The sequence below is a fragment of the Hyperolius riggenbachi genome, chromosome 2, assembly GCF_040937935.1.
Source record: "Hyperolius riggenbachi isolate aHypRig1 chromosome 2, aHypRig1.pri, whole genome shotgun sequence".
In the NCBI taxonomy this organism is placed as follows: Eukaryota; Metazoa; Chordata; class Amphibia; order Anura; family Hyperoliidae; genus Hyperolius; species Hyperolius riggenbachi.
In genome coordinates, this window is record NC_090647.1 from 23,685,002 (window position 1) to 23,711,229 (window position 26,228).

The 26,228-nt window shown below is 44.7% G+C and overlaps 1 protein-coding gene across 2 annotated transcripts in view; it reads right to left on the reverse strand.

Annotated features, from left to right (window-relative positions):
* The window catches only part of PDE2A (phosphodiesterase 2A), a 549,912-nt gene that overhangs the window by 212,901 nt on the left and 310,783 nt on the right, over positions 1-26,228 (reverse strand). For both annotated transcript variants that reach the window (XM_068266568.1, XM_068266567.1), the window contains 2 exons: positions 11,268-11,377; positions 8,937-8,992 (listed from right to left, as the gene is read on the reverse strand). In XM_068266568.1, the coding sequence (XP_068122669.1) occupies positions 8,937-8,992; positions 11,268-11,377 (166 nt within the window). The remainder of the gene's footprint in view (positions 1-8,936; positions 8,993-11,267; positions 11,378-26,228) is intronic.

Sequence of the window (26,228 nt, forward strand, 5' to 3'; positions counted from 1 at the left end):
TGAATGGAAAAAAAGTGCCTGGTCCTTAAGGTTTAGAAAGACTGTGGTCCTCAAGTGGTTAAATAAACAGTCCATTTGTTTTAAGAATGTATTGGATGTAACAATTAAGTAATGTATACAATCTGCTACTGGCTGCTCCTGAAATGTGTATTTTACATTTGTTTACTAATTAACTCTGCTATTGAATTCCCTGGGAGGAGGAGAGGGGTTTGCGGTCATTACTTTACAACTCTGTAGTGATGTTATCAGGTTAGAGATAAATATACAGTGTTATCTAAGATTTTGTAAGGAGGAGAGTGCAGAGACTTATTTTGATGTCATAGGGACGGGAAGTGGTTAAAGGGACACTTAAGTCAAACAAAACAAAATGAGTTTTACTCACCTAGGGCTTCCAATAGCCCCCTGCAGCTGTCCGGTGCCCTCGCCGTCTCCCTCCGCTCCTCCTGGCCCCGCCGGCAGCCACTTCCTGTTTCGGTGACAGGAGCTGACAGGCTGGGGACGCGAGTGATTCTTTGCGTTCCCAGACACATTAGCACCCTCTATGCTGCTATATGGTATATGATATATGCTATAGCAGCATAGATGGCGCTATTGTGGCCAGGAACGCGAAGAATCACTCGCGTCCCCAGCCTGTCAGCTCCTGTCACCGAAACAAGAAGTGGCTGCCGGCGGGGCCAGGAGGATCGGAGGGAGACGGCGAGGGCACCGGACAGCTGCAGGGGGCTATTGGAAGCCCCAGGTGAGTAAAACTCATTTTTTTTTACTTAAGTGTCCCTTTAAGCACTTTGCACCTTATATATGTACCCCTGATGAAGCCCCTATTCTTATGGGGTGAAACATGTTGGGTTATGGTGGGGTGATGTGTTAGTAAAAGATTACATTGATTTTGTCTGAAAGGCAGAGCAGACCTGACTATAGGAGCAGTATATGAGTGCTGAAAGGTCCGGAGTTTATTGTACAAGTAGTATAGTAGGCTTTTTATATACATTTTTAATAAAAGTTACGTTTTAATGAGCAATTTCTCTTTTACAAGTATAACAATGTGTTTGAAAATTAAATCTGTTTTGTGCTTAGTTAATCTAGTATGTGTACAGCTGCCACATGACTAGCGGGCGTGCTGCGTTTTTCCGTTCGAGTTTCAGGACGCTGCTCACTCATTCCCTGCCTTCCGTCCCTCCTCCCCTTTCCATAGAACAGCACACACACATCAGTTATAGCTTAACAGTGTGGCTGTACAGCACTTACTCCCTGATATGTCACCCTTACGATTGATTAAAGATGGTTCAGGGCAACAGTAAGTGACTGTGGGTGCATGGCTAAAGAGGCACTGTAGCAACACACAGAGAACAGTGTTCTCCCCAGAATTTTTTTCTAGCCGGGTGGCATGAAAAAGTAGTCGGGTGGGGTGGGTCTACGGCTATAAATAGCGGACACCACGGCAGAGAGCCAGGGCTGCATGATGCAGGGCAGTGAGGAGACAGTGAGAGAATAACTTACCACTTGAATCTCTCTTCTTGTATGTCTGGGTGGGGCTAAACATGGAGCAGCATCTCCATCCTGTCCCTTTGAAGAATTACAGCACATGACTGTGGGGGCGGAACTTCACAGCCATGGGTGGAGCTTACCACCAGTTTGGGGGCGGAGTTAAGTGTCTCTACACCCAGGGTAACAGCTGGTCCTGAATGCAGACCCTGTTCTGTCCTAGTGTACGCTGTATTTAGAGCTCACCTGCCGTCTGCCTGTTTCCTCCTACACTATAGTGTGTCACCTACCATTCCTATTGTTAAGGGCATTTGTACCAGGAGCTGAATAGTTTAAAATTTGGGAAGAATGCAAGCAGGCTGTCGGCTGTTAGGAGCGGACACGGGAGAAAGGATTGCGGGGAACAAGGAGGAGCCACATATGTTACTGTTTATCAACTAGATGTCCCCACACTTTATCCTGTGTACTTAGAACAGGAAGTGAGTCTGTTTCTACTTTCATTTTCAATGAATGATCACTGCTACTCACTGCAGCAGTGATCATTCATTCATCAGGCACTTGGACTGGCTTTGGGAACACATGTTCCCATTTACCAATTGTTGCACTTACCTGGCAGTGAAAGGGGCACGCTAGTGTGCAGAATCATTCACAGCGCTAGTAAACATGATAATGTGTATATACAGTATACACACCTAATTCTAAAGTGAAGTTTTCAGGGCTGTATATACAGTATACAAGTGTAGTTGAAATAATGGATTATAATTGCATTACTGATCAGCGGGCAGTTTGGGGAGGATAAGGCACAAGTATAGGGACACTTTTGGTTTAGTCTGTGGCGGCATGCAGTAAGTCCGGGATCTGGTGCTGCAGAGGATGATGGGTTGCCATTAGAGGGAGTCGCCTGTTAGCAGCAATTACTGGGAATAGCTGCCTGGAGCAGAGACCTCTCTCTCTCTGATCATCTGGTAAACAAGCGGCTGAAGTTTGCTTTTAGCGCTGGATGGAATATAGAGGATTGGAGTGCTGATAATTATCAGAAAGTGCTCTCTCCCATGGACAAGTAATTCTAGGAATAGGCTACAAATGTCTCTTCTAGGAAATGCTATATGTCATATATGGAATAGGTCGCACACACTTCATGCTGGAGATACGGTGCTGCACGGTGTGGCCAGATCCAGGGAATCTACAGGAAGCTGGAGAGAAGACACCTAAAGAAGCACTCTACCTCTGCCTTTAAGTGATCCTTAAGTCAACTGAAAAAAATGAGATTTACTCACCTGGGGCTTCCCTCAGCCCCCAGCAGCCGATCGGTGCCCTCGCAGCTCCGCTCTGACGCTCCAGGACCCGCCGGCGAACACTTCCGGTTTGGCCGTCACCGGCCGACAGGCATGGGAACGCGAGTGATTGTTCGCGTTCCCTCCTGGCCGCAATAGCTGCATAGGGGGCGATATACAGGATGGGAACGCGAACAATCACTCGCGTTCCCATGCCTGTCAGCCGGTGACGGCCAAACCGGAAGTGCTCGCCGGCGGGTCCTGGGACATTTGAGCGGAGCTGCGAGGGCACCGATCGGCTGCTGGGGGCTGAGGGAAGCCCCAGGTGAGTAAATCTCATTTTTTTCAGTTGACTTAAGGATCACTTTAACATAGATGTCCACAGGGATGCCCCCTATCCCCAGCAATCTTCGCACTAATCATTGAGCCACTTGCTAGCAAAATCAGACTATCTACTGACATACAAGGCCTTAAAGTAGGCAACACCGAATATAAGGCTAACCTATTTGCCGATGACCTCCTGCTAACATTGACCTCCCCCCACACATCTGTCCCTAACTTGCTTAAATTAGTTAAACAATTCGGCTCCATATCGGGCCTATGCCTGAACATAAATAAATCGGAAATTCTCCTAACAAATCTTACTCCACACGGCGCGACATCCTTAGCCTCCAAATTAGGACTTAAACTTCAAACAAAATACCTAACCTACCTAGGTATCAAAATATCCGCCGACCCCAAAAAATTATTTGAGCTTAACTATAAACCAATGCTCTCTGAGCTACAACGGGAACTCTCCAGGTGGAATTCCCCCTCTATATCCTGGACAGGTCGGGTTCAAGCAGTTCGAATGAACCTACTACCACGCCTTCTGTACCTATTTAGAACGCTCCCGATCCAAGTCACTAAAACAGCACTAAAGCTTCTTCAATCACATATTTTTAAATTTATCTCCAATAATAAAAAAAGCAGAATAAACCAGAAAACAATGTTCATGAATAGATCAAAAGGGGGAATGGGAGTTCCGGATCTCTTTAACTATTACCGTGCAGCTCAAATAGCACAGATAGCCCAGATCCACTCACAGCACAACCGCCCCCTGTGGGCAGATATTGAAGATGCCCTACTGTACCCAGCATCATTTTCCTCTCTCCAATGGTCACTGAAACCTCCACCAGCTAAATTCCTACTCAATTCTCCTTTGACAGCCCACTCACTACAAATATGGAACCGCATTAAGCTAACTAAACAACTACAATCTCCCCTTCCAAAACAACTCCCACTATTCAACAATCCATCCTTCCCGCCGGGTCTCGAACCCCGCGCATTCCAGTGGTGGATATCCCAAGGATTTACCTCCTTACAGAAAATCTTGACCAATGACAAGATGCCTTCCTGGCAACAATTTTGCTCAACTACTTCCTTCCCGCCCTCTGAATATTTCAGAGCTAGACAACTGTTTCACTTCCTGAAATCCTTCAAAATAGAGCCTAATACCTCCCTCACTCGTACCCCATATGAAGCCTGGTGCTCACTCCGACCATTGGAGGGGGGATTGATCTCATACATATACTCAGAAATCTCACAACCTCACGATTTCATTAAACTAAAACCAATAATAGATTGGGAAAGAGACCTAGGACAGACACTACCAGAAAAAAACTGGGCAAACTGTTGCCTCACGCTAACTAGGGGCAGTAATTATTATTCCCATATTGAGACAAACTATAAGATCCTTCATCGTACCTACTTAACTCCCCAAAAGCTCCATAGATTCTCAAACGCCACATCACCAATGTGCTTTAGAGGCTGTGGACAAAAAGGTGATATGGCACACATCTGGTGGTTCTGCCCAGTAGCACAGAAATTCTGGCAAGAAATCGCATCCGCCATAAGCACAGCCCTAGAAATCCCCCTATCTCCTGATCCGTTTCAACTCTTGCTTGGAAACAAACCCCAAAAATGGAAATTCCCTATGCATCGGCTAGCGCAGCATGTAGCCAAGGCGGCTAGATTGCACATTGCCAGACAATGGCAAAAGCCCTCTCTCTCCCTAGAATTAACAGACCACATAATAAAAGATATTCTGATATCCGAAAGACTGAATGCAATTCTTAACGATACAACGTTGTCCTTTACTCGGACCTGGCAGCCTTGGCTGTCTGCAGCAGCCTCAACAGGCCTGAGATCCTGTGCCCTATCCTTCTAACCCCACCCAGAGGAAATCTTCTCTCTGATAACCTGTCTCATGATTTCTGTGCCAAGTTACTGAATATTTTTGTTTTTGTTAAAATTGTTTTGTTCATTTAACATGTGATCTATGTGAACACGCCCTTTGCCAAGGGCTAATACAAAAGCACTTCTGTTTTCTTATGAAAATCTTCAATAAAACGTTTAAAACTAACATAGATGTCCACTTAAAGCAAAAACCACCAAGAACGCAGGCAGGGTGAGGCCTGGAACTCACTACAAATCGCTAGCGCAATTGCTAGCATTTTTAGTGTTTTATAAGCGATTTCATGAGCGTTTCCTGGCGATTTTGGGAGCGATTTTAAAAAGTGTAAGCTTTTTGCCAGCAGTTGTGATAGCAATTTGCGATTAGCGATTTTAATTCTGATTGGTCTTTTTACAGTTTGCAGACATTTAAAAATCGCACAGAAATCACTATGTGTATTGATTCACGAGCGATTTGCCAGCGCTTCAGTACTTTACATTGAAGCGCAAACGCTCCCAACATGCTGCACGTCCTGCACGTGCGATTTTACTGATCACAATCGCTACTGTGGAATTTGTTACATTTATTTACATTGGCAGAGCGTTTAGGGAAATCGCTAGCGATTTAAAGCGCTCCCTAAACGCTCAAAAAAGCGCTCCAGTGGGTTCCAGCCCTAAAAGTGGCCTAAAAGCACATGGAAAAAAAACCCAAAATGTCCAAATCCAGAGTTGTCCGAAAGTAAATCATTTATCCACGTTCTGTGTGTATAACACAACTCCAATTACAAACAAATTCAACTCACGATTTCAGGAAACAGAACCTGTTTGGAAGAAGGGGACCCCCTGTGAATAGTTTCATTCCATTATCATATGAAGTAGATGTCAATTTTTCTTATAGAATACAAATTTTTTTTATTTAATTTATAAATAAATACAATAAATAAATAAATAAATAATACAATGAAATGATTTACAGATGGTCCCCTAAGCACATGCAGGTTCTGTTCCAAGAGTTGAATTTGTTTGTGTGTCCTGTGTAGGCAGTAAAGGCTCACATCAGACCATAGTCTTTGGAAAATGAAAGATCACAGGCCAATCTTACCACCCTTCATGTAGTATGAGAGCCATACTCTCCACAGTCTATTCTATGGAGCTGATCTCCCCATCAGATAGAAATCTTTGCAAGATGCTGCACACACAGATGCTGTACACATGCAACAGATCAGTTCCTGCAAAAGATCTGTTCCTGCCAAAAATCCATTCCTGCAAATTGCATTCATAGTCTATGAGATCTGCAGATCATCATACACACATGATTTAACTGACATTCATCTGCAGATCAAGCAATCATCTGCAGATCTGAAAATCCATCCTGGTGGATCTGATCTGCAGATGAATGTCTGTTAAACAAGGTGTGTATGATGATCTGCAGATCTCATAGACTATGAATGCATTTAGCAGGAACAGATCTTTTGCAGATACTGATCTGTTGCATGTGTACAGCATCTGTGTGTGCAGCATCTTGCAAAGATTTCTGTCTGATGTGGAGTTCAGCTCCATAGAATAGACTGTGTAGGTATAGCTCTCATACTACATTGTTTTTGTCTGTTTAGAAGCTTCCTGATTAGCTGGTGTCAAATAAGATCACTTGTAAGATACCTAGTCAGATCCCTGCCTCTTCCTGCAGCACAGATTGCCTCGGTCACATGCTGCAGTCGAAGTCTCTGCCCCACCCCCTTGTGCTCAGAACTCTATCTGCCCCCTAGTGTTCTAAATAGTGGTGACGGTGGAATCAAAGCAGTCGCAGCCACAACTACAAAGTCTGAAACAAAGAGCTTGTACTCCTCTGCTATTGGTCATGTGACAAACATATCTAGGTAGGAATTTTACCTACAGAAGCCTCGTTTCACCTCCCCCCCCCCCCCCCCCCCAAAAAAAAAGTCACATCTTAGCAATTACAAAACAGTGATATACAGCATACTGAGGGCTCTAAAGGGGCCCATACACTGAGCCGATTAGCGGCCGATTTTGATTGATATCGATTGACCGAACAATCGATTTGCGGACGATTTTGATCGATCTGACATGCTGGAAAAGCTAGGTCAATCTATAGAGATTGCTTGTCACTTTGCATTGGACCTAATGAAAATCTGATGGCAAAACAATGCCATCAGATCGATTTTCAATACAATCTATTGGAAATCTGTTCCTAGTAAAAAATGTTCCTAAACACATCAGATAGATCAGAAATCTATCTGATGATCTATCTGCTGCTAATCTAAAGAGTGTATGGCCATCTTTAGACTATAAAGTTGCACAATAATTCGTTTATTATCATCTTTGCCAAAAGAAATTGGGGTGATCTTCTGAGACAAAAAAAAAAAAAAAAAAAAAAAACAGAGAGAGAACGGAATGAAAGTTCCTCATTAACAGGATTATGGAATCGGTGAAAACAGTTGCTTAGATACTGATCGGGCAACTGCGTCAAAATTAATTAAAAGTCATCAAACTAGTGGTCAGGAGATAATAATAATCAGCTAGATTGTTCTAAATAAATGAGGGAAAGAAATAAAAAAGCAGGTAATGATCCACCCACTCTTCCAGAGTTCTGGGAGAAGGAAAAGCTGCCTGTCACCAGATCAGTAACTACTGAAACACTTTATACTACTGGAGGGAAGTGATGGGAAGAACTGTACACGACGAACAGTCCCTGTGTAGTGACCTCGGGACTTCTTCCAGGTCAGTCAGCAGTGCGCAGGCGCTAACCCGGCGGTGCGTGTCATTGACTGCATGCCCACGGCTGGGAGCACTCTGTGTGACGTCATGCACAGAGCACGCCTGGCCTCGGGCGCGGGATCAAGGACACACACTGCCGGAATAGCGCCTGCACACTACTGACTGACCTTACTGACCCGGAAGTAGTCCCGAGGTCACTACACAGGGACTGCTCGCCAGTGAACAGTTCTTCCCATCACTTCTGGAAGACTCAAAGCATTCAAAAAATTCAATGGATAGATACTGTAATATCAACCTATTACACAAATTCACTTACAGAAAAAAATATCAGGATTTTCCACCACAGTCTATTGAGGAGTTAAAAAAAAAAAAAAAGGATCTAGGAAATTTGGTCAAATTACCTCTGGATCAACAGGGATATGTGAGGGAGCAGGCTGGAGTTGTACTTTGTTCTCTGGTTGAACTCGATGGACGTATGTCTTTTTTCAACCCAAATAACTATGTAACTATGTAACAAGCAAAATAAATTGAAATTCTATGTACGCAATAATTTTTATTAAAAAAAATAAAAATAAAAATAGGAATTCCAATGTTTTGGTTGAATCGTGTAGGACCACCATAAGACAGATGGTAACTATAATAGCATGGTCCACATCATGGAGGAGGCTGATTCACTAACTACAAACCCAACCACAGCCACGCCCCCTATAATCACTGACAGCCAATGGGAAGTAAGAAGCAAGAAGGAATCTCAGCTGGACTGGCCATCCTATGACATGCACTGTGCCAGCACAATAACCACATGACTTGTGGGAGGGCGAGGCCAGTTTAGGACGCTTCGGCGGTAAGAGGAGGGGGATCTGCTGAAACAGAGAGATCCCTCTCAGATCATTAACTTAGCAGAGAGGGATCTATTTGTGCAAATTCCTCCATACACTCTTTACAGATCTTCAATAGATTTGAACGCCGCTAGTAACATGCTCCCATCCCTCCGCTGATCTTGTTTGCAACATCAGTTTATAGCAGATTTAATGAAATTAATGTATCGATGGAAAAAATTGACAAGTCTATGGCCATGTTTATACTGCAAAACCTAAATGTTATTTTGTATGCATGTTGACTGTTTCTCTGATAGCTTGCTACAATTAAGCAGTAGAATGAACTAGCAATTAAAGCAGTTGTAAGGCACACCTTGCCCCGCCCACAGGAAGCGCAGTGGGTGGTACTCACCAGTATGACGCACACGACCCGCCCTCCATCCTGCTCTAGCAGCGGAACAATCACAACTGCAACATAGAAGACAAAAAACACACTCAGAAAATGGTTCAAATACAAAATTGTTACAAAATGACCAGGAAGGGGGTTTATTGGTGGAAGGAATTACATTTACATAAGGCCTCCTTTCCACGGACTGTTGAGTTGTGTGCTCAGCAAGCAGTTACCAGACAGAAGTAAGCAGTTACCAGACAGAAGTAAGCAGTTACCAGGCAGCAGTGAGCAGTTACCAGACAGAAGTAAGCAGTTACCAGACAGAAGTAAGCAGTTACCAGACAGAAGTAAGCAGTTACCAGGCAGCAGCGAGCAGTTACCAGACAGAAGTAAGCAGTTACCAGACAGAAGTAAGCAGTTGCCAGGCAGCAGCGAGCAGTTGCCAGGCAGCAGCGAGCAGTTGCCAGGCAGCAGCGAGCAGTTGCCAGGCAGCAGAGAGCAGTTGCCAGGCAGCAGTGAGCAGTTACCAGGCAGCAGTGAGCAGTTGTGAGAGTTTGAGAGGCATTTCACTGCCTGTAAACAGTTCGTGGAAAATAGGCCTAACTCTGGTTTGCATGCATATCTAAGGCCTCTTTTCCACAGACTGTTGAACTGTGTTCTCAGCAAGCAGTTGCCAGGCAGCAGCAAGCAGTTGCCAGGCAGCAGCGAACAGTTACCAGGCAGCAGCAAGCAGTTACCAGGCAGCAGTAAGCAGTTACCAGGCAGCAGTGAGCAGTTGTGAGAGTTTGAAAGGCATTTCACTATCAACAGTCCGTGGAAAAGAGGCCTAATGCAAATTGTATGCAGCTCAGAACCCGGCCATTCCAAGTTCCAGGCAATTTTGATTGCCCAGACTCCAAGCTGCATATAATTTGTATGACATTTGCATGCATACAATTGACCATATTAACTCTTGAGGTTATCAGTAATATAAGCTTGATGTAAATTTAGTTTACAGCCAGCTTGAAACTGGACCAATGCAATGCAATTACACCTGATTCTGGTCCAGGTCCACATTGCATACAACTTGCATGCAAGTTATAATTATCTGCATCTTATTGATCATCTCTAACTACTAATTACTAGGTGACAGCCTTTTTCCCACGGGCAGTTGAACTGTGTGCTCAGCGGGCAGTTGAACTGCATTTATCAGGCAGCAACAGGCATTTATCAGGCAGCAACAAGCAGTTACCAGGCAGCAACAAGCAGTTACCAGGCAGCAACAAGCAGTTACCAGGCAGCAACAAGCAGTTACCAGGCAGCAACAAGCAGTTACCAGGCAGCAACAAGCAGTTACCAGGCAGCAACAAGCAGTTACCAGGCAACAGCAAGAAGTTACCAGGCAGCAGCAAGCAGTTACCAGGCAGCAGCAAGCAGTTACCAGTCAGCAGCGAGCAGTTACCAGGCAGCAGCGAGCAGTTACCAGGCAGCAGCGAGCAGTTACCAGGCAGCAGCGAGCAGTTACCAGGCAGCAGTGAGCAGTTACCAGGCAGCAGCGAGCCGTTACCAGGCAGCAGCGAGCAGTTACCAGGCAGCAGCGAGCAGTTACCAGGCAGCAGCGAGCAGTTACCCGGCAGCAGCAAGCAGTTACCAGGCAGCAGCAAATCCGACAGCAGCGTTGTGATATAATCGCAAACGTGCTGCATGTAGCATTTTTTGTAGCGATTCAGCTTGATTGAATGAGCAAAAAACATAATTCATTCAAAAATGGCTCTGAAAATCACTTTACAAAATAGCTATTGCTAAGTGCTAGCGATTGCAATTTTGGTGTTCACCAGCCCAGAAGGAAACAGAACAGGTCATGTGACTAGAGATGGCTGAGGATCACCTGACGGAAGACCTCGCCTCACCAGCGCTGGACAACAGTCTGACAGATAGCTTTTCTCACTGCTCTGTGGCTAGGTGCATACTATGGCAATAGTATGTGCCTAATCTGAGGCAGGAATCAAACTTGCAAGGATTCACATGCGTTTTTCACAAAAACGCTCATAACACTTCCCTACGTAGAATTGCAGGGGAGTGGAGGTAATGTGCGGTTTCCTGCTGGGGTGAAGGAAAACATCGGCTCTGCAGGCTTTTTTCACGACAGTGTTATATAGATTCCCTATTGCCGAGTCAGCTGGCTGTTGGCCAAAAGTTTGCAGAGACTGCAGATTCTTCGGCAGAAAAGTGCAGCCATTTTCCGTTTAGACTAAAGTGTAACCCCACCTCAATCCGTATAACTCAGAGCCTGGAGGTCCTTCCCCGATATGCCTGAGCTGCTCTCTGTACCCCGATATGGAACCCCATGCAGCCCTTCCTCTGGGAACTCACCTTGCTTGTCCGGGGGTAGTGGAGCCACCAGGCTGCCCATCTGTTGCCCCAGCAGCTCGGATGGGGTCAGGCCGCTGCATTCTATCCGTTTTCGGAGCAAAACTGAATCCCTGCAAGAAAAAGAAAAGACTATAGAAGGCATGTTCAACAATAACGGTGCAACAGTCATTACCATCCAAACAGGGCAGTACAACATGAATCTGTGAGTAATAGTACTGTCAAGGTGCATATTAAACGGCCAACAAACAGTGAGAGACAGCTTGAGATAATGTTTTACTGCAGGAAAGTTCAAATTGTCATTATTTCTGTTCTGTTTTATAGCTTAAGGCCCCTTTCACACCAAGACGTTGCGTTTTAGGGGACGTTAAGGTCGCATAATGTGCCCCTAACGCAATGCATGGTGGTGTTGAAGTTGGATGTCAGATTGAGCCGTGTTATGAGGCTCTTGGTGCTATCCTGGAAAGTCTGAATCTTTTTAATGATTCGGATGATTTGAATCAGATCATTGAAAAGATCCGGATCTTTGAAACATTTTACTAGGGAAGCAGGAAGCAGGGGTGCAGCAGTGTGAGAGGTGCAGGAGAATGAGGGCACATTGAGGGTGCTAATGGGGAAGGGAGAGATGCAGCAGGAAGATTGTGCTTGTGCACAGAAGCTGCAGTTCCTGTTTCTTCCAGACATCCGAAAGATCCGAATGGTTCATGATCTGGACAACACTACAGTGCAGTGAATATTAATTAGCCATGTGGCTAGGAACAATAGTGGACTCTCCCCTTACTGAGCATGTGCAAACAGTCTAACGCAACTAAAACCACCTATAACGCACAGCATGCTGCACTTTCTTTGAACGTCCAGCGTTACAATGTAACGCAACGTGGGCACTGTGAACAGCCCATTGATTTTTCATTGCTGTGCGTTGGGCTGCGTTACAGGCTGCACTAACATGTGCCTGTAACGTCCCACTGTGAAAGCAGCCTAAAAGACAGAGTGCTATTTTAAAACTGCAACTGTGACAGTATGATGCAATGTTATTAAAACAAGCTATAAAACAAATACAAAAATTGAGACTCTTAACTTGTTACTAATGCTCTATTCCTTACCCCTAATACACATACAATTCATTACATCATAAGTTGTTTTTTGTTTTTTTTTCTGTTTTTGCTTCAGGTTTGCTTTTACGATACAGTATTTTTCTCAGATGCAATCATTTGAATTGATTTGTGGGATCGTAAGTAATCTGAAGGTTATTATTGATTTGTTCCCATCAACGGCTCAATTAGGGGAGCTTTCTCTCTTCAGATACAATTGTAGAATCCAGCAAAAATCTATTAACCCTTCGCACTCTCACATGCAAATGTTCAAACAAATGCATTTACAGATTCACTCATCCAGGCACAACTGTTATCTGATATCTGTTTTTAAGTAGCGCTGCTCATTTCCTTGCTATGTACTAATGTAATTCGTTTTTGGTCAGCTGCTCCCACTTAACAGCCATGCTTTTGGTGCATGTTTGGGTTCAAGGTGCGTTTGTAGTTCCTGGGGGGGCTCAGCGCATCTCTGATGGAGGCCATTCGGAGGCGGCCTGGTGTTGCGCTGATCCACCTTTTGCGCAATTTTCAATTTTCGATTTGATTAGCCGCACCCAGGCTATGCATATACATAGGTTAGGATTTAGTTAGTGTTAGGCCCCTCCCATGGAGGATTGACTTCTTCGCAGTGGGAGGGACGAGTACTTAATAGGTTGCATGCAAGCTGTTACAGGAAACCAACATCCTCCTCCAGTGGTAGACAGGTCATGTGTATGCTCGGTGTGTATTCGACCCCACAAGTGGGGCTTGCACTCTTTTGCAGGTAGGCACTAGTCTGTTTTTAAGTAGCGCTGCTCATTTCCTTGCTATGTACAACTGTTATCCCTACAGCTAAGTTAAAAGCCGGGGTCTTAGTTCACAGAAGAATGCATTCTTATGCTTAGTCACCTATACTGCGCAGAAGTACCCAGGTAAACATAGGTGTCCTAACTCTGGCCCTGTAACATGCATAGTGCAGACATGCAATTGTAGAATCCAGGATTCCGATCAACAGAATTCTGTGTTCCAATCGACCATAGAATCAGTTTACATCGATTTTCTCCACATGCTCTGTGGGTTTCGGTACAGCTCAATCATAAAGATCTGATGGAATGATCACGTCTGAGTAAAATATTGTACTGTTAATGGGCACTTTTACAGACAGTCAATGATACGTGCATAATTCTGGCTTCCATAACAAATGTCAGGCAAGCTGTATGCAGGCTGGATTTGGGCCAATCCAATTGACTTCCTGTCAGTATGATCTAGCTTATTTCCAAGCCCCTTACAATTTCCATTAGATTTGCACTCAGGATGAATGCACAGTATTTGCATCCAGAAATGGATTATGATGAAATGGGGCCCTAATCCCTAGACAAGATAGCAGTTTTTGCCCACCACCATACCTCCCAACATTTTGAGATGAGGAAGAGGGACACTTAAAGAGAAACTCCGACCAAGAATTGAACCTCATTCCCATCAGTAGCTGATACCCCCTTTTCTACGAGAAATCTTTTCCTTTTCACAAACAGACCATCAGGGGGCGCTGTATGGCTGATATTGTGGTGAAACCCCTCCCACAAGAAACTCTGAGGACCGTGGTCCTGCCAGTTTCCTGTCTGTGAACCTCGTTGCATTGTGAGAAATAACAGCTGTTTCCAACTTCCAAAAAAGCAAGCAGCATCTCCTTCCAGTGACATCACCTGCCAGCAGTAAAAATGTCACCATGTGGTAAATGCCAGAATGTAAATCAGGGAGAGGAAAGATTTTACAATGGCAAACACTGACTAAATCATTTATACATGATTATTGTAAAAATGAAGCACTTTTTTTATGACGTTATTTTCACTGGAGTTCCTCTTTAAGCACGCCCCTGTCACACCCCTAGCCACACATACCATTAAAAATTCATAAGCATAAGATGTCATTTTAGAATTCAAAGCACACCAGTCCTTTCTATTACTGTATCACTAGTTTTTCTTCATATTAACACTTGAAATTAAAAAAATAGATCAAGATAAAGGATGGGAATAAAGTTTGGAGCCAATGAAACATTTTTTTCTGTAGAAAATCTTATATATTTACATAGATCTGTACATCAGTCCTGAAAGAGGGACAGATGAGAGAAAGGGAGAAACAGGGATTTGGTTTACAAAGAGGGACTGACCCTCCAAAAATGGGACAATTGGGAGCTGTGCACCACTGATGGTCACCTAACTTTTTTTTTTTAGTAACATTTGGAGAGGGCTAGCATCCACCAGGTCCCTAGAATCTCTGCAGGCCCTAGGCAACTGCCTAGAATTGCGTTGTGGATGGTCCGGCTCTGTTTGCATCTCATTGACCATCTATTGCTGCGTACACACTGGCGACTATGGTCGTTTGAAACAGCTCATTAACGATCGTTCCGCCGACAATCGGGGAAAAAACTTTACCCAACGATCATTAACACGAACGACAAAAGAACGACATCGGGAAGATGGAAATATCCAACCTGACGGATCGTATCTACCGACAATCGTTACAAAACTATAGTGTGTACAGACATCGGCCGAGAACGATCGTTACAAGGGCCAATGCGCCTGCGCTGAATTCTGCCCAGCTTCAGTACTTCCTTTGTAGCGCGGCCGTAAAGATTGTTACATTGCTCATTTCAATTAAACTTTGTTTTCAAGTTAACAATCATATATTTGTATCTATTGTAACTCCATGTCAGTGGGTTTTTTTTTATTTTATATAAATATGTACGCAACATTTCCTTCTGATCGTTCTTTTCTGCGAGAACGATCATTAAAATGTGTATAATGATCGTTGCATCCCATTGTTGCATTCCAATCTTTCCAATACCGTTCGTCTGGTAAGTATCGTTCCTTGCAAACGATAGTTATCGCAAGTGTGTACGTAGCATAAGGCTAGAACCAAGGTGAGATGAGGAAAATGCTAAAAACCACACGCTAGAAAAAAAAAAACACTCACACAAAAAAAAAGAAAAAACAGCTAAGCTACAACAAACGAAATAGCAGCCAATTGTCATTGAAATCAGCCAGAGGGGAAACAGTTTGTGGAAGACAACTTCAGAAAATAAAGACATGAGGTGGGTTCACACTGGGAGTGATTGCACTTGTATGCCAGTGCAGTGTTGCCTTATGAGGGTGTTCTCACAGCAGCGTTTTGATTTTGAAAAGACCGAAATCTTGCTATATGTACCATTTTTCAAAGAGTGATTCGACTTTAAGTGGACCTGAACTCTTGCACCACACATAGGGAAAACAGAGAGAAATGACCCGTTTAGCCTGTCTTATTCCTCATCTGTGACTTATCACAAGTTGTAATTTGATCTCTCAGCTGTGTCGGCTGGCTGCCTTGGCACAGCAGCTAATTTGTAAACACAGGATGTTACCACTATCTACTTCCAGGAAAGCAGGGAGTAGAAACACTGCAGATTTAATGCAGGATTTGTATCAGCTGTAACAAAGAAATATTTTTCTTTACAGGTTATTATGCTGTTGTGTGTCTTTTAGAGCAGAGAGGAAGTTCTGAGTTCAGGTCCGCTGATGTCTGACTACAGTTATTAGTTATCGGTGGTTATGCACAGGCTGCACTTTCCTACAGCATCTGCATTCAGCACTTTATAACCTTAAGGGCTCTTTCACACAGTGGGACGTTGCGTTGCAGGGGACGTTAAGGTCATATAACGTTCCCCTAACGCAACGCATGGTGGTGCTAAAGGTGGACGCTACATAGAGCCGCGTTATGCTGCTCTTGGTGCGCCGCTTTCGTTTGATAGAACCGGTAATGATTCATATGAATCATTGCTAGCAGGCAGAGAACTCAGAATGATTCATATGAATCATTGCTAGCAGGCAGAGAACCGAGAATGATTCATATGAATCATTGCTAGCAGGCAGAGAATGATTCATATGAATCATTGCTAGCAGGCAGATAATGATTCATATGAATCATTGCTAGCAGGCAGAGAACCAAGGATGATTCATATGAATTTATTGCTAGCAGGCAGAGAACCGAGAGTGATTCATATGAATCATTGCTAGCAAGCAGAGAACTGAGAATGATTCATATGAATCATTGCTAGCAGGCAGAGAACTGAGAATGATTCATATGAATCATTGCTAGCAGGCAGAGAACCGAAAATGATTCATATGAATCATTGCTAGCAGGCAAAGAACCGGCAATGATTCATATAATTCATTGCTAGCTGGCAGAGAACTGAGAATGATTCATATGAATCATTGCTAGCAGGCAGAGAACCGGCAATGATTCATATAATTCATTGCTAGCTGGCAGAGAACTGAGAATGATTCATATGAATCATTGCTAGCAGGCAGAGAACCGGCAATGATTCATATGAATCATTGCTAGCAGGCAGAGAACCGAGAATGATTCATATGAATCATTGCTAGCAGGCAGAGAACCGGCAGAGAATGATTCATATGAATCATTGCTAGCAGGCAGGGAACCGGCAATGATTCATATGAATCATTGCTAGCAGGCAGAGAACCGAGAATGATTCATATGAATCATTGCTAGCAGGCAGAGAACCGGCAGAGAATGATTCATATGAATCATTGCTAGCAGGCAGGGAACCGGCAATGATTCATATGAATCATTGCTAGCAGGCAGAGAACCGGCAATGATTCATATGAATCATTGCTAGCAGGCAGAGAACCGGCAATGATTCATATGAATCATTGCTAGCAGGCAGAGAACCGAGAATGATTCATATGAATCATTGCTAGCAGGCAGAGAACCGGCAATGATTCATATGAATCATTGCTAGCAGGCAGAGAACTGACAACGATTCATATGAATCATTGCTAGCAGGCAGAGAACCGGCAATGATTCATATGAATCATTGCTAGCAGGCAGAGAACCGAGTGATTCATATGAATCATTGCTAGCAGGCAGAGAATGATTCATATGAATCATTGCTAGCAGGCAGAGAACTGAGAATGATTCATATGAATCATTGCTAGCAGGCAGAGAACCGGCAATGATTCATATGAATCATTGCTAGCAGGCAGGGAATGATTCATATGAATCATTGCTAGCAGGCAGAGAATCGAGAATGATTCATATGAATCATTGTTAGCAGGCAGAGAATGGAGAATGATTCATATGAATAATTGCTAGCAGGCAGAGTATGATTCATATGAATCATTGCTAGCAGGCAGAGAATCGAGAATGATTCATATGAATCATTGTTAGCAGGCAGAGAATGATTCATATGAATCATTGTTAGCAGGCAGAGTATGATTCATATGAATCATTGCTAGCAGGCAGAGTATGATTCATATGAATCATTGCTAGCAAGCAGAGACCGACATTGCAGTGCAGTGAATATTATTTAGCCATGTGGCTAGGCAAAATAGGGACTCTCCCCTCCTCCACACAAAAAACAATAAAACAACATTACTGAGCATGTTCAAACAGTCTAACGCAGCTAAAACCGCGTATAACACACAGTATGCTGTACTTTCACAGAATGTGCAGCGTTACAATGTAACGCAACGTGGGCACTGTGAACAGCCCATTGGTTTGCGTCATGCGGTTGCGCTTTACGGCTCTTTACGACGGGGAATGCGGAAGAAGAGGGCGCTTTGCCGGAGGACGACTGGCAGTCGGCCGAAAACAAAACTTAGCCGCGGAGGGAGACCGGAGGGCACCGAAGGACCGGCGCGGGCACAGGACGGCTGCAGGAGGCTTGGGAAAGCCCCAGGTAAGTGAATTTTTTGGGGGGCCCACGGTTAATGTTCCCTTTAATGTGCAAAAACGTGCCTTTCTTTAAAAATTGTTTAAAGAAAAAAAAAATCAGTGGGAGGCTTCCAAAAAAATGTGTTTCCGATTTACAATTCTGATTTTCACTGGATGCTAGCAACACAAGAAGAAAAATACAGATAAAAAGCAGCGCGCAGGACCTTAATCGCATAAAAAATTGGAATCGCATGTAAAATCACAACAAAGTCAGAAATTAGGGTCAGAATTGCATGTAGTGTAAAAGTGCCCAGAACGCTGCCTGGGCCTGGTTCTGTGACGGGGCACATGAGAAGCAGGGGCCCCGGGCTCTGCCATTACCCGGGACCCCCACTTTACATGCAACACCAAAAAGGCAGCGCTGGTGGACCCCAGTGCTGACAGACCCCGGCTCACAGGCTGTCTGCGGACCAATAGCACGTTGGTGTCTTTGCATTCGCTTCTCGTGTTTTGCACAGACGTGGTGATGTCAGTTCTCCAGTCGTTATTCTGCCTGTCAGTGAGATGACTACAGAGTACCGCCGACACGCGACATAATTCATAAATCACCACAAATCAGACAGCGTCCCGGGGGAAGGCGTTCAATTAACATCACATGGGGTGACGCTGCTCGCGGGGCCGCCGTTTACGATGGGACGGGCTCGCGCTCTGCTCTATTTCATTCTGCAGCACTGATTCCATTTATCAGCAGCGCTATGGACTGGAATTATTCACTGACTGCTCTGGCCTCATTTAATAACGCCGCTGATGTATTGTTGTTGTGGCTGATCTGTATTTCAGCGTGTGAATTGCTTGCCTCCTCTGCCGCCTGTTTCCTGCGCTCCCGGCCTGAGCGATGGAATATATACCGCTGATGTGTGGCTACATGCTGAACAAATGCATCAACAATGAACAAATGCAACTTCAGTGCCTGCCAGGAACCCCCCTCCTCCCCCATTCTCGACAGAATCGCACGCCGAGCGCACACATCATAACCAACCTACACTGCTGTCTACGACCACGCCACCCACAGTAAGCCACCGCCCACAACTGCACCAATCACAGTAATGCCCCGCCTACAACTGCACAGCACATAATAAGCCACTGCCCACAACTGCACCAATCACAGTAATGCCCCGCCTACAACTGCGCCGCACACAATGAGCCACCAACAACAACTGCACCAATCACAGTAAGCCACCGCCTACAACTGCACCGCCCACAATAAGCCAACACTCACAACTGCACCAACCACAGTAAGCCACCGCCTACAACTGCCCCAGACACAATAAGCCACTGCCTACTACTGCACCGCCCACATTAAGCTACCGCCCACAACTGCGCTGCCCGCAGTAAGCCACCTCCCACAACCACACAATCCACAATAAGCTACCACCCCCAACAGCGTCTCCCACAATAAGCCACCGCCCACAGTAAGCCACCGCCCGCAACCATGCCACCCACAGTAAGCCACAGCCCACAAGTGATTCCAAGTCCGTACATATTTACAACCTTTGGTTAGTATGTAGCATACCCAATGCACACAGCCAAGCACCTTTTCTGCCCATAACTTAAAGGAGGTTCCCCTCCCAGAAATAAATACCAGACCTGCCCCCCACCGCAACACAAAACCTCCCCCCCAACACACACACACGCACGCACGCACACACGCACCACACACACACACACACACACACACACACTCACACACACCATACACACACACCACACACACACACCACACACACCACACACACCACACACACACCACACACACCACACACGCGCACGCACACACACACACACACGCACGCACGCACGCACGCACGCACGCACGCACGCACGCACGCACGCACGCACACACACACACACACACACACACACACACACACACACGCACGCACGCACACACAGATCACACTCACACACGCACGCACGCACACACATGGGTGCTACAAAAATGCAGCAACACCACCAATTTCAATCAGGAAAACATTCATACTCTGTTTCAATCCGTTTTTAGGAGTCCTAGTGTTTTGAGATCCGCAAGCAATCGGAATCGTTTCACAAAACACTCCTAATGGAAAAAGGTCCATATTGAGTGCAATGGTAATTCAAAGAATTGCTGCTGACAGATACCGTATTTTTCGGACTATAAGATGCTCCTGACCATAAGACGCACCCAGGTTTATTGGACAAAAACCAGGGGAAAAAATATATACTAAACTTGGTGCATCCCTGGTGATGGGGCATCTAGTGGATTATGCCCTTTGTACCTCATGCCCCCCCCCCCCCGTACCTCTTGTGTCTGCCTCTGTCCTCCTTGTGTCCTCCTCTATGCTCCTTTGTGTCCCCCCAGTGTCCTCCTCTGTATGGTCACAGTACAGGGAGTCCCTGACATTGCGGTGTGTTGAAGGTTGGTATTGGCAGTGTTCACAAGTCAGGAACTCCCTGCATTTGGACTATAAGACGCAGTGACTTTTTCCCCCACTTTCGGGGAAGAAAAAGTATTATAGTTCAAAAAAATACAGTAAATAATAACAATATTCTTTGTTTTTTATTATTATTATTTTTTTAACTTATACAGTTCCAACCATCATCTTCTGTAGCGCTGTACCTGGTACAGAACAAATACTATAGAGGGGAGCATAAATACGTGAGACGTTCAGGACTCTGTACAATCAGGACATTCCGCGATACAAATGCGTACAAAGTTTTTGTGTCTTTATTTCACCCACATTTATATAAATAAATACAATTTAAGAAATTATTTAGTTATGACACGTAAGGAAGTCCCAGGGTAAGCGACAGGGAAGTGACAGGTACTCAGCCTTCTCTCCGAGGCAGATTCCCAAGGGAAATAACATTTGAATGTGATAAGCCTGTGGCCAGACATACAGCAACACTCACACAAACAAATGAGATGTTTTCTCTTCAGAAGAATCTGTTATGTTCTCCATCAGGAGAAGCCGCTGATAGCTTCCTGTCACCCCAAAACTGCCACCAAACTGATGGGGACACCTCTGCATGTTCCGTATGGAGGCTGCACAGTATGACTTCTCTTGTCCTTTATGCTGGGGGTAATTCTCAGTATCTGCTCTTATTCTGTATGTATGGGGGCTGCACAGTATGGCTTCTCTTTTCCTGTATGCCGGGTGTAATTCTCAGTATCTGCTCTTATTCAGTATGTATGGAGGCTGCGCAGTATGGCTTCTCTAGTCCTAAATGCCGGGTGTAATTCTCAGTATCTGCTCTTATTCTGTATGTCTGGAGGCTGCACAGTATGGCTTCTCTTGTCCTGTATGCCGGGTGTCATTCTCAGTATCTGCTCTTATTCAGTATGTATGGAGGCTGCACAGTATGACTTCTCTTGTCCTGTATGCCGGGTGTAATTCTCAGTATCTGCTCTTATTCTGTATGTATGGGGGCTGCACAGTATGACTTCTTTTGCCCTGTATGCCGGGTGTAATTCTCAGTATCTGCTCTTATTCAGTATGTATGGGGGCTGCACAGTATGGCTTCTCTAGTCCTGAAGGCCGGGTGTAATTCTCAGTATCTGCTCTTATTCTGTATGTATGGGGGCTGCACAGTATGACTTCTCTTGTCCTGTATGCCGGGTGTAAGTCTCAGTATCTGCTGTTATTCAGTATGTATGGAGGCTGCACAGTATGACTTCTTATGCCCTGTATGCCGTGTGTAATTCTCAGTATCTGCTCTTATTCTGTATGTATGGGGGCTGCACAGTATGGCTTCTCTAGTCCTGAAGGCCGGGTGTAATTCTCAGTATCTGCTCTTATTCTGTATGTATGGGGGCTGCACAGTATGACTTCTTTTGCCCTGTATGCCGGGTGTAATTCTCAGTATCTGCTCTTATTCTGTATGTATGGGGGCTGCACAGTATGACTTCTTTTGCCCTGTATTCCGGGTGTAATTCTCAGTATCTGCTCTTATTCAGTATGTATGGGGGCTGCACAGTATGGCTTCTCTAGTCTTGTATGCCGGGTGTAGTTCTCAGTATCTGCTCTCATTCTGTATGTATGGAGGCTGCACAGTATGATTTCTCTTGCCCTGTATGCCGGGTGTAATTCTCAGTATCTGCTGTTATTCAGTATGTATGGAGGCTGCACAGTATGACTTCTCTTGTCCTGTATGCCGGGTGTAATTCTCAGCATCTGCTCTTATTCTGTATGTATTGGGGCTGCACAGTATGACTTCTCTTGTCCTGTATGCCGGGTGTAATGTGGGTATTACGCTGAGTATCTGCTCTTAAATGTATGGAGGCTGCACACAGTATAGCTTCTCTTGTCCTGTATCCCGGGTGTAATTCTCAGTATCTGCTCTTATTCTGTATGTACAGAGGCTGCACAGTATGACTTCTCTTGTCCTGTATGCCGGGTGTAATTCTCAGTATCTGCTCTTATTCTGTATGTATGGGGGCTGCACAGTATGACTTCTCTTGTGCTGTATGCCGGGTGTAATTCTCAGTATCTGCTCTTATTCTGTATGTACAGAGGCTGCACAGTATGACTTCTCTTGTCCTGTATGCTGGGTGTAATTCTCAGCATCTGCTCTTATTCTGTATGTATTGGGGCTGCACAGTATGACTTCTCTTGTCCTGTATGCCGGGTGTAATGTGGGTATTACGCTGAGTATCTGCTCTTAAATGTATGGAGGCTGCACACAGTATAGCTTCACTTGTCCTGTATCCCGGGTGTAATTCTCAGTATCTGCTCTTATTCTGTATGTACAGAGGCTGCACAGTATGACTTCTCTTGTCCTGTATGCCGGGTGTAATTCTTATTGTGCAGTAGCACTTCTCTTGTAGTGTAATGTGGGTGTTACTCCCAGTATCTGTTCTTGTCTTTTATAATGGAAACATTTCAGTTATCACCTTTGCAGAAAAGGATCTTGTAGCCGCTGTATAAACAGCCGTTAATCCGGGCGGAGGAAAATTTCATGTTGGCGTATTCTGCGTCGTGGTGCTGGCAGGCCGCTCGCTGGCGTCCGGACATATGTAGCTCGGCGTTTGAGTGCCAAGTTGGATCTGGCTGACCTTTTACTGCCGTAAACACCAATTAAAGGCAGAACATTTGTCTGAGCGCTGCGGCGTCGAAATAGGAAACATTTGCGCAATGCCAACCTTTCTTAAAGCGAGGTCGGAGGGTGAGCGCTGAACACGGAGCGTCTCGTCCTCATTACATCTGCTGCAGAGTGGGAGGAGCTTTCTCCATTCAGCGCGGGGCGTGAAAGGCGAGAGGGTTGAAGAAGAAGGCTAATAGCAACACTACGCACAACAAAAACGCTCAGAAAATGTGACAACTGCAAATAGGAAACTAAAGTAACTTTAAAGCCTGAGAAGTACAGGACCGCTCCGGCGATAAAAGTAAGCAGTTAAAATCTGACAGAACTGACAGGTTTTGGACTAATCCATCTCTTTATGGGGGATTCTCAGGCCGGTTGCACACTGCAAACTGTGCAGTGTTGCGCCCGCCACACCGGCAGAAACAGGCTTCATGGAACACCGTGTTACTACATGTGTCGCATCGCACTGTACCATACTAGTATGAAAGTCTCCATAGACTTTCATTTCCCTGCGGTGGGGTGCAGTGAAAACACTGCATTGCCCCGGTGTGAAAGGGCTCTTAGGGGTTTCTTTATTTTGAAAGTATTTCCTGAATGACAGTCGCGGAGAAGAATGATTTTACAATAGGCAAACACTGACTTAAAGGACAACTGCAGTGAGAGGGATATGGAAGCTGCCATATTTATATACAGTATGGTAAACAATACAAGTTGCCCGGCAGCCCTGCTGGTCTATTTGGCTGCAGTAGTGTCTGAATCACACACCAGAACCAAGCATGCAACTAATCTTGTCAGATCTGACAATAATGTCAGAAACCCCTGATATGCTGCATGCTTGTTCAGGGTCTATGGGTAAAAGTAATAGAGGCAGAGGATCAGCAGGGCTGCCAGGCAACTGGTGTTGCTTAAAGAGACACTGAAGCGAAAAAAAAATATGATCTAATGAATTAGTTGTGTACTATGAATAATTTCTAGAAGATTAGCAGCAAAGAAAATATTCTCATACTTTTATTTTCAGGTATATAGTGTTTTTTTCTAACATTGAATCATTCTATAATATGTGCAGATTACACAACACTCAGCATTCAAAATGATTCTTTCAGAGTAGTCTGTGAAGTAATGACCTCTCCTCTAGCAGAGAAAAAGTAAACAGTTCACTTACAGTTGAGATAATAAATGTCAGATAACAGCCCTCTCCACGACTAACTTAGTCGGAGAGCTTAATGGCTTATTTGCATAGAGATAACTGGAGTTTCTTATCTCTTCCTGTACTGGAAACAATTAGACTGATGTATCTGATCTTAATGTTTTATTTCTTAGCTGTACTACACATACAAATCATAATATCATCATTTTTTTTTTTTCGCTTCAGTGTCTCTTTAAAAGGAAATAAACATGGCAGCCTCCATATACCTATTGATTCAGTTCTCCTTTAATTATTTATACATGAAAGTGAAAATAATGTTGCATTATAAGCATGCTGAAAAATGATCTGAGTTAGAGCTTTAAATTATAAAAGGATTTGTGAGCCAGGGAGATACGTTTGTTGCAGATTTTCTTCAACAAAAGTGGATTGTGACTTCAACTATCGTCCGTTCAGATGATGATTCGCCGGGAGAGATCACAGATCTGCCGGGTCTGATGTGCTGCCAATCCCCCCCTTCAAAGTGAGGATTATCCCAGCCCCCGCCAGGCCCGCGCACAGGATGGCTGCCTCCCCCCGTGACTGGTTCTCTTTGTACAGTCAGATAGGAGAATTAGTGGATTATCTTATTTATCGCTCCTTTATATTTCCTGATTATTAAGAGATTACCGAAAATGGCAATCCTCATTATCGCTGGAGAACTCCGGGAAGTCAGTCATTAATTTCTCCGGACGAGAACAACAGATAAATCACTTTCACCAACTTAATCAGGATGTTCCGAGTTTGCTGCTGAAATCCACAATCACATTTATCTATACAGAGTAGCTCTATGACGTGAGATGCATACATTTGGGCGCTGCCATAGGCTGTAATAGAGAATTGCGGCTATGGTGCACCCAGTGTAAGCTCAGCTGTCACACAGCCAGACCCACAACTTGCGCTCATAGCCTGTCAACAGATGTGGCAAATATGGACATTGGCACCGGAGTTTGGCTATTGTTTAAATCAGGCTTTCTCAACCAGGGTTCCTTGAGGACTCTGCAGAGGGTTCTTGGAATTTTCCCCCATCGTGGGGGAAGTATAATAGAGCACATTATAATAGGTAGTAGTGTAACAAGAAGCACTAAATTGGGGCAACAGGAGTTGGAATAATGAGTGGCAGTGTTAAGGGGGTGGTGAAATAAACAGCCAAAGTAAACAGCCACACATACTTTTAAAGACCAGGCCTCCTGCAAAATAAATGCTGGGGTTCCTCGAGACCAAAAAATTGTTTGCAGGGGTCCTTGAGATTCAAAAGTTATTTGCAGGGTCCCTCCATGGTAGAAAGGTTGAGAAAGGCTGGTTTAAATAGGCCTTCAGCCATGGTGCAGCCACAGTGACCATCGTCAGTGCTGTATAGCTGAACTCTGGATCATTGCAGTGCATGTCTAGCTGAGTAACGGTATTGGAAATGTATCTATAGCTGACTACCGTTATCAACTGCAATGAAGAGGTATTGGTGCAACCGTCAGGTATAGTGCTAGCTAGGTAGGAGTAGATGGGTTGAGGGGTTAGTGTTAGGTGTGCTCAGCATGGAGGAGGTAGGAGGGGGGTTAGTGATAGGAAGGGCGGAGTTTGGTTTTAGGAGTAGGTAGAAGGAGGTTAGTGATAGGAGTAGGTAGGAGGGGGATAGTGATAGGAAGGGCAGAGGTTGGATTTAGGAGTAGGTAGGAGAAGGTTAGTGATAGGTGTGGGTAGGAGGGAGGTTAGTGATAGGAGTATGTAGGAGGGGGGTTAGTGATAGGAAGGGCGGAGTTTGGATTTAGGAGTAGGTAGAAGGAGGTTAGTGATAGGAGTAGGTAGGACGGGGGTTAGTGATAGGAGTATGTAGGAGGGGGTTAGTGATAGGAAGGGCGGAGTTTGGATTTAGGAGTAGGTAGG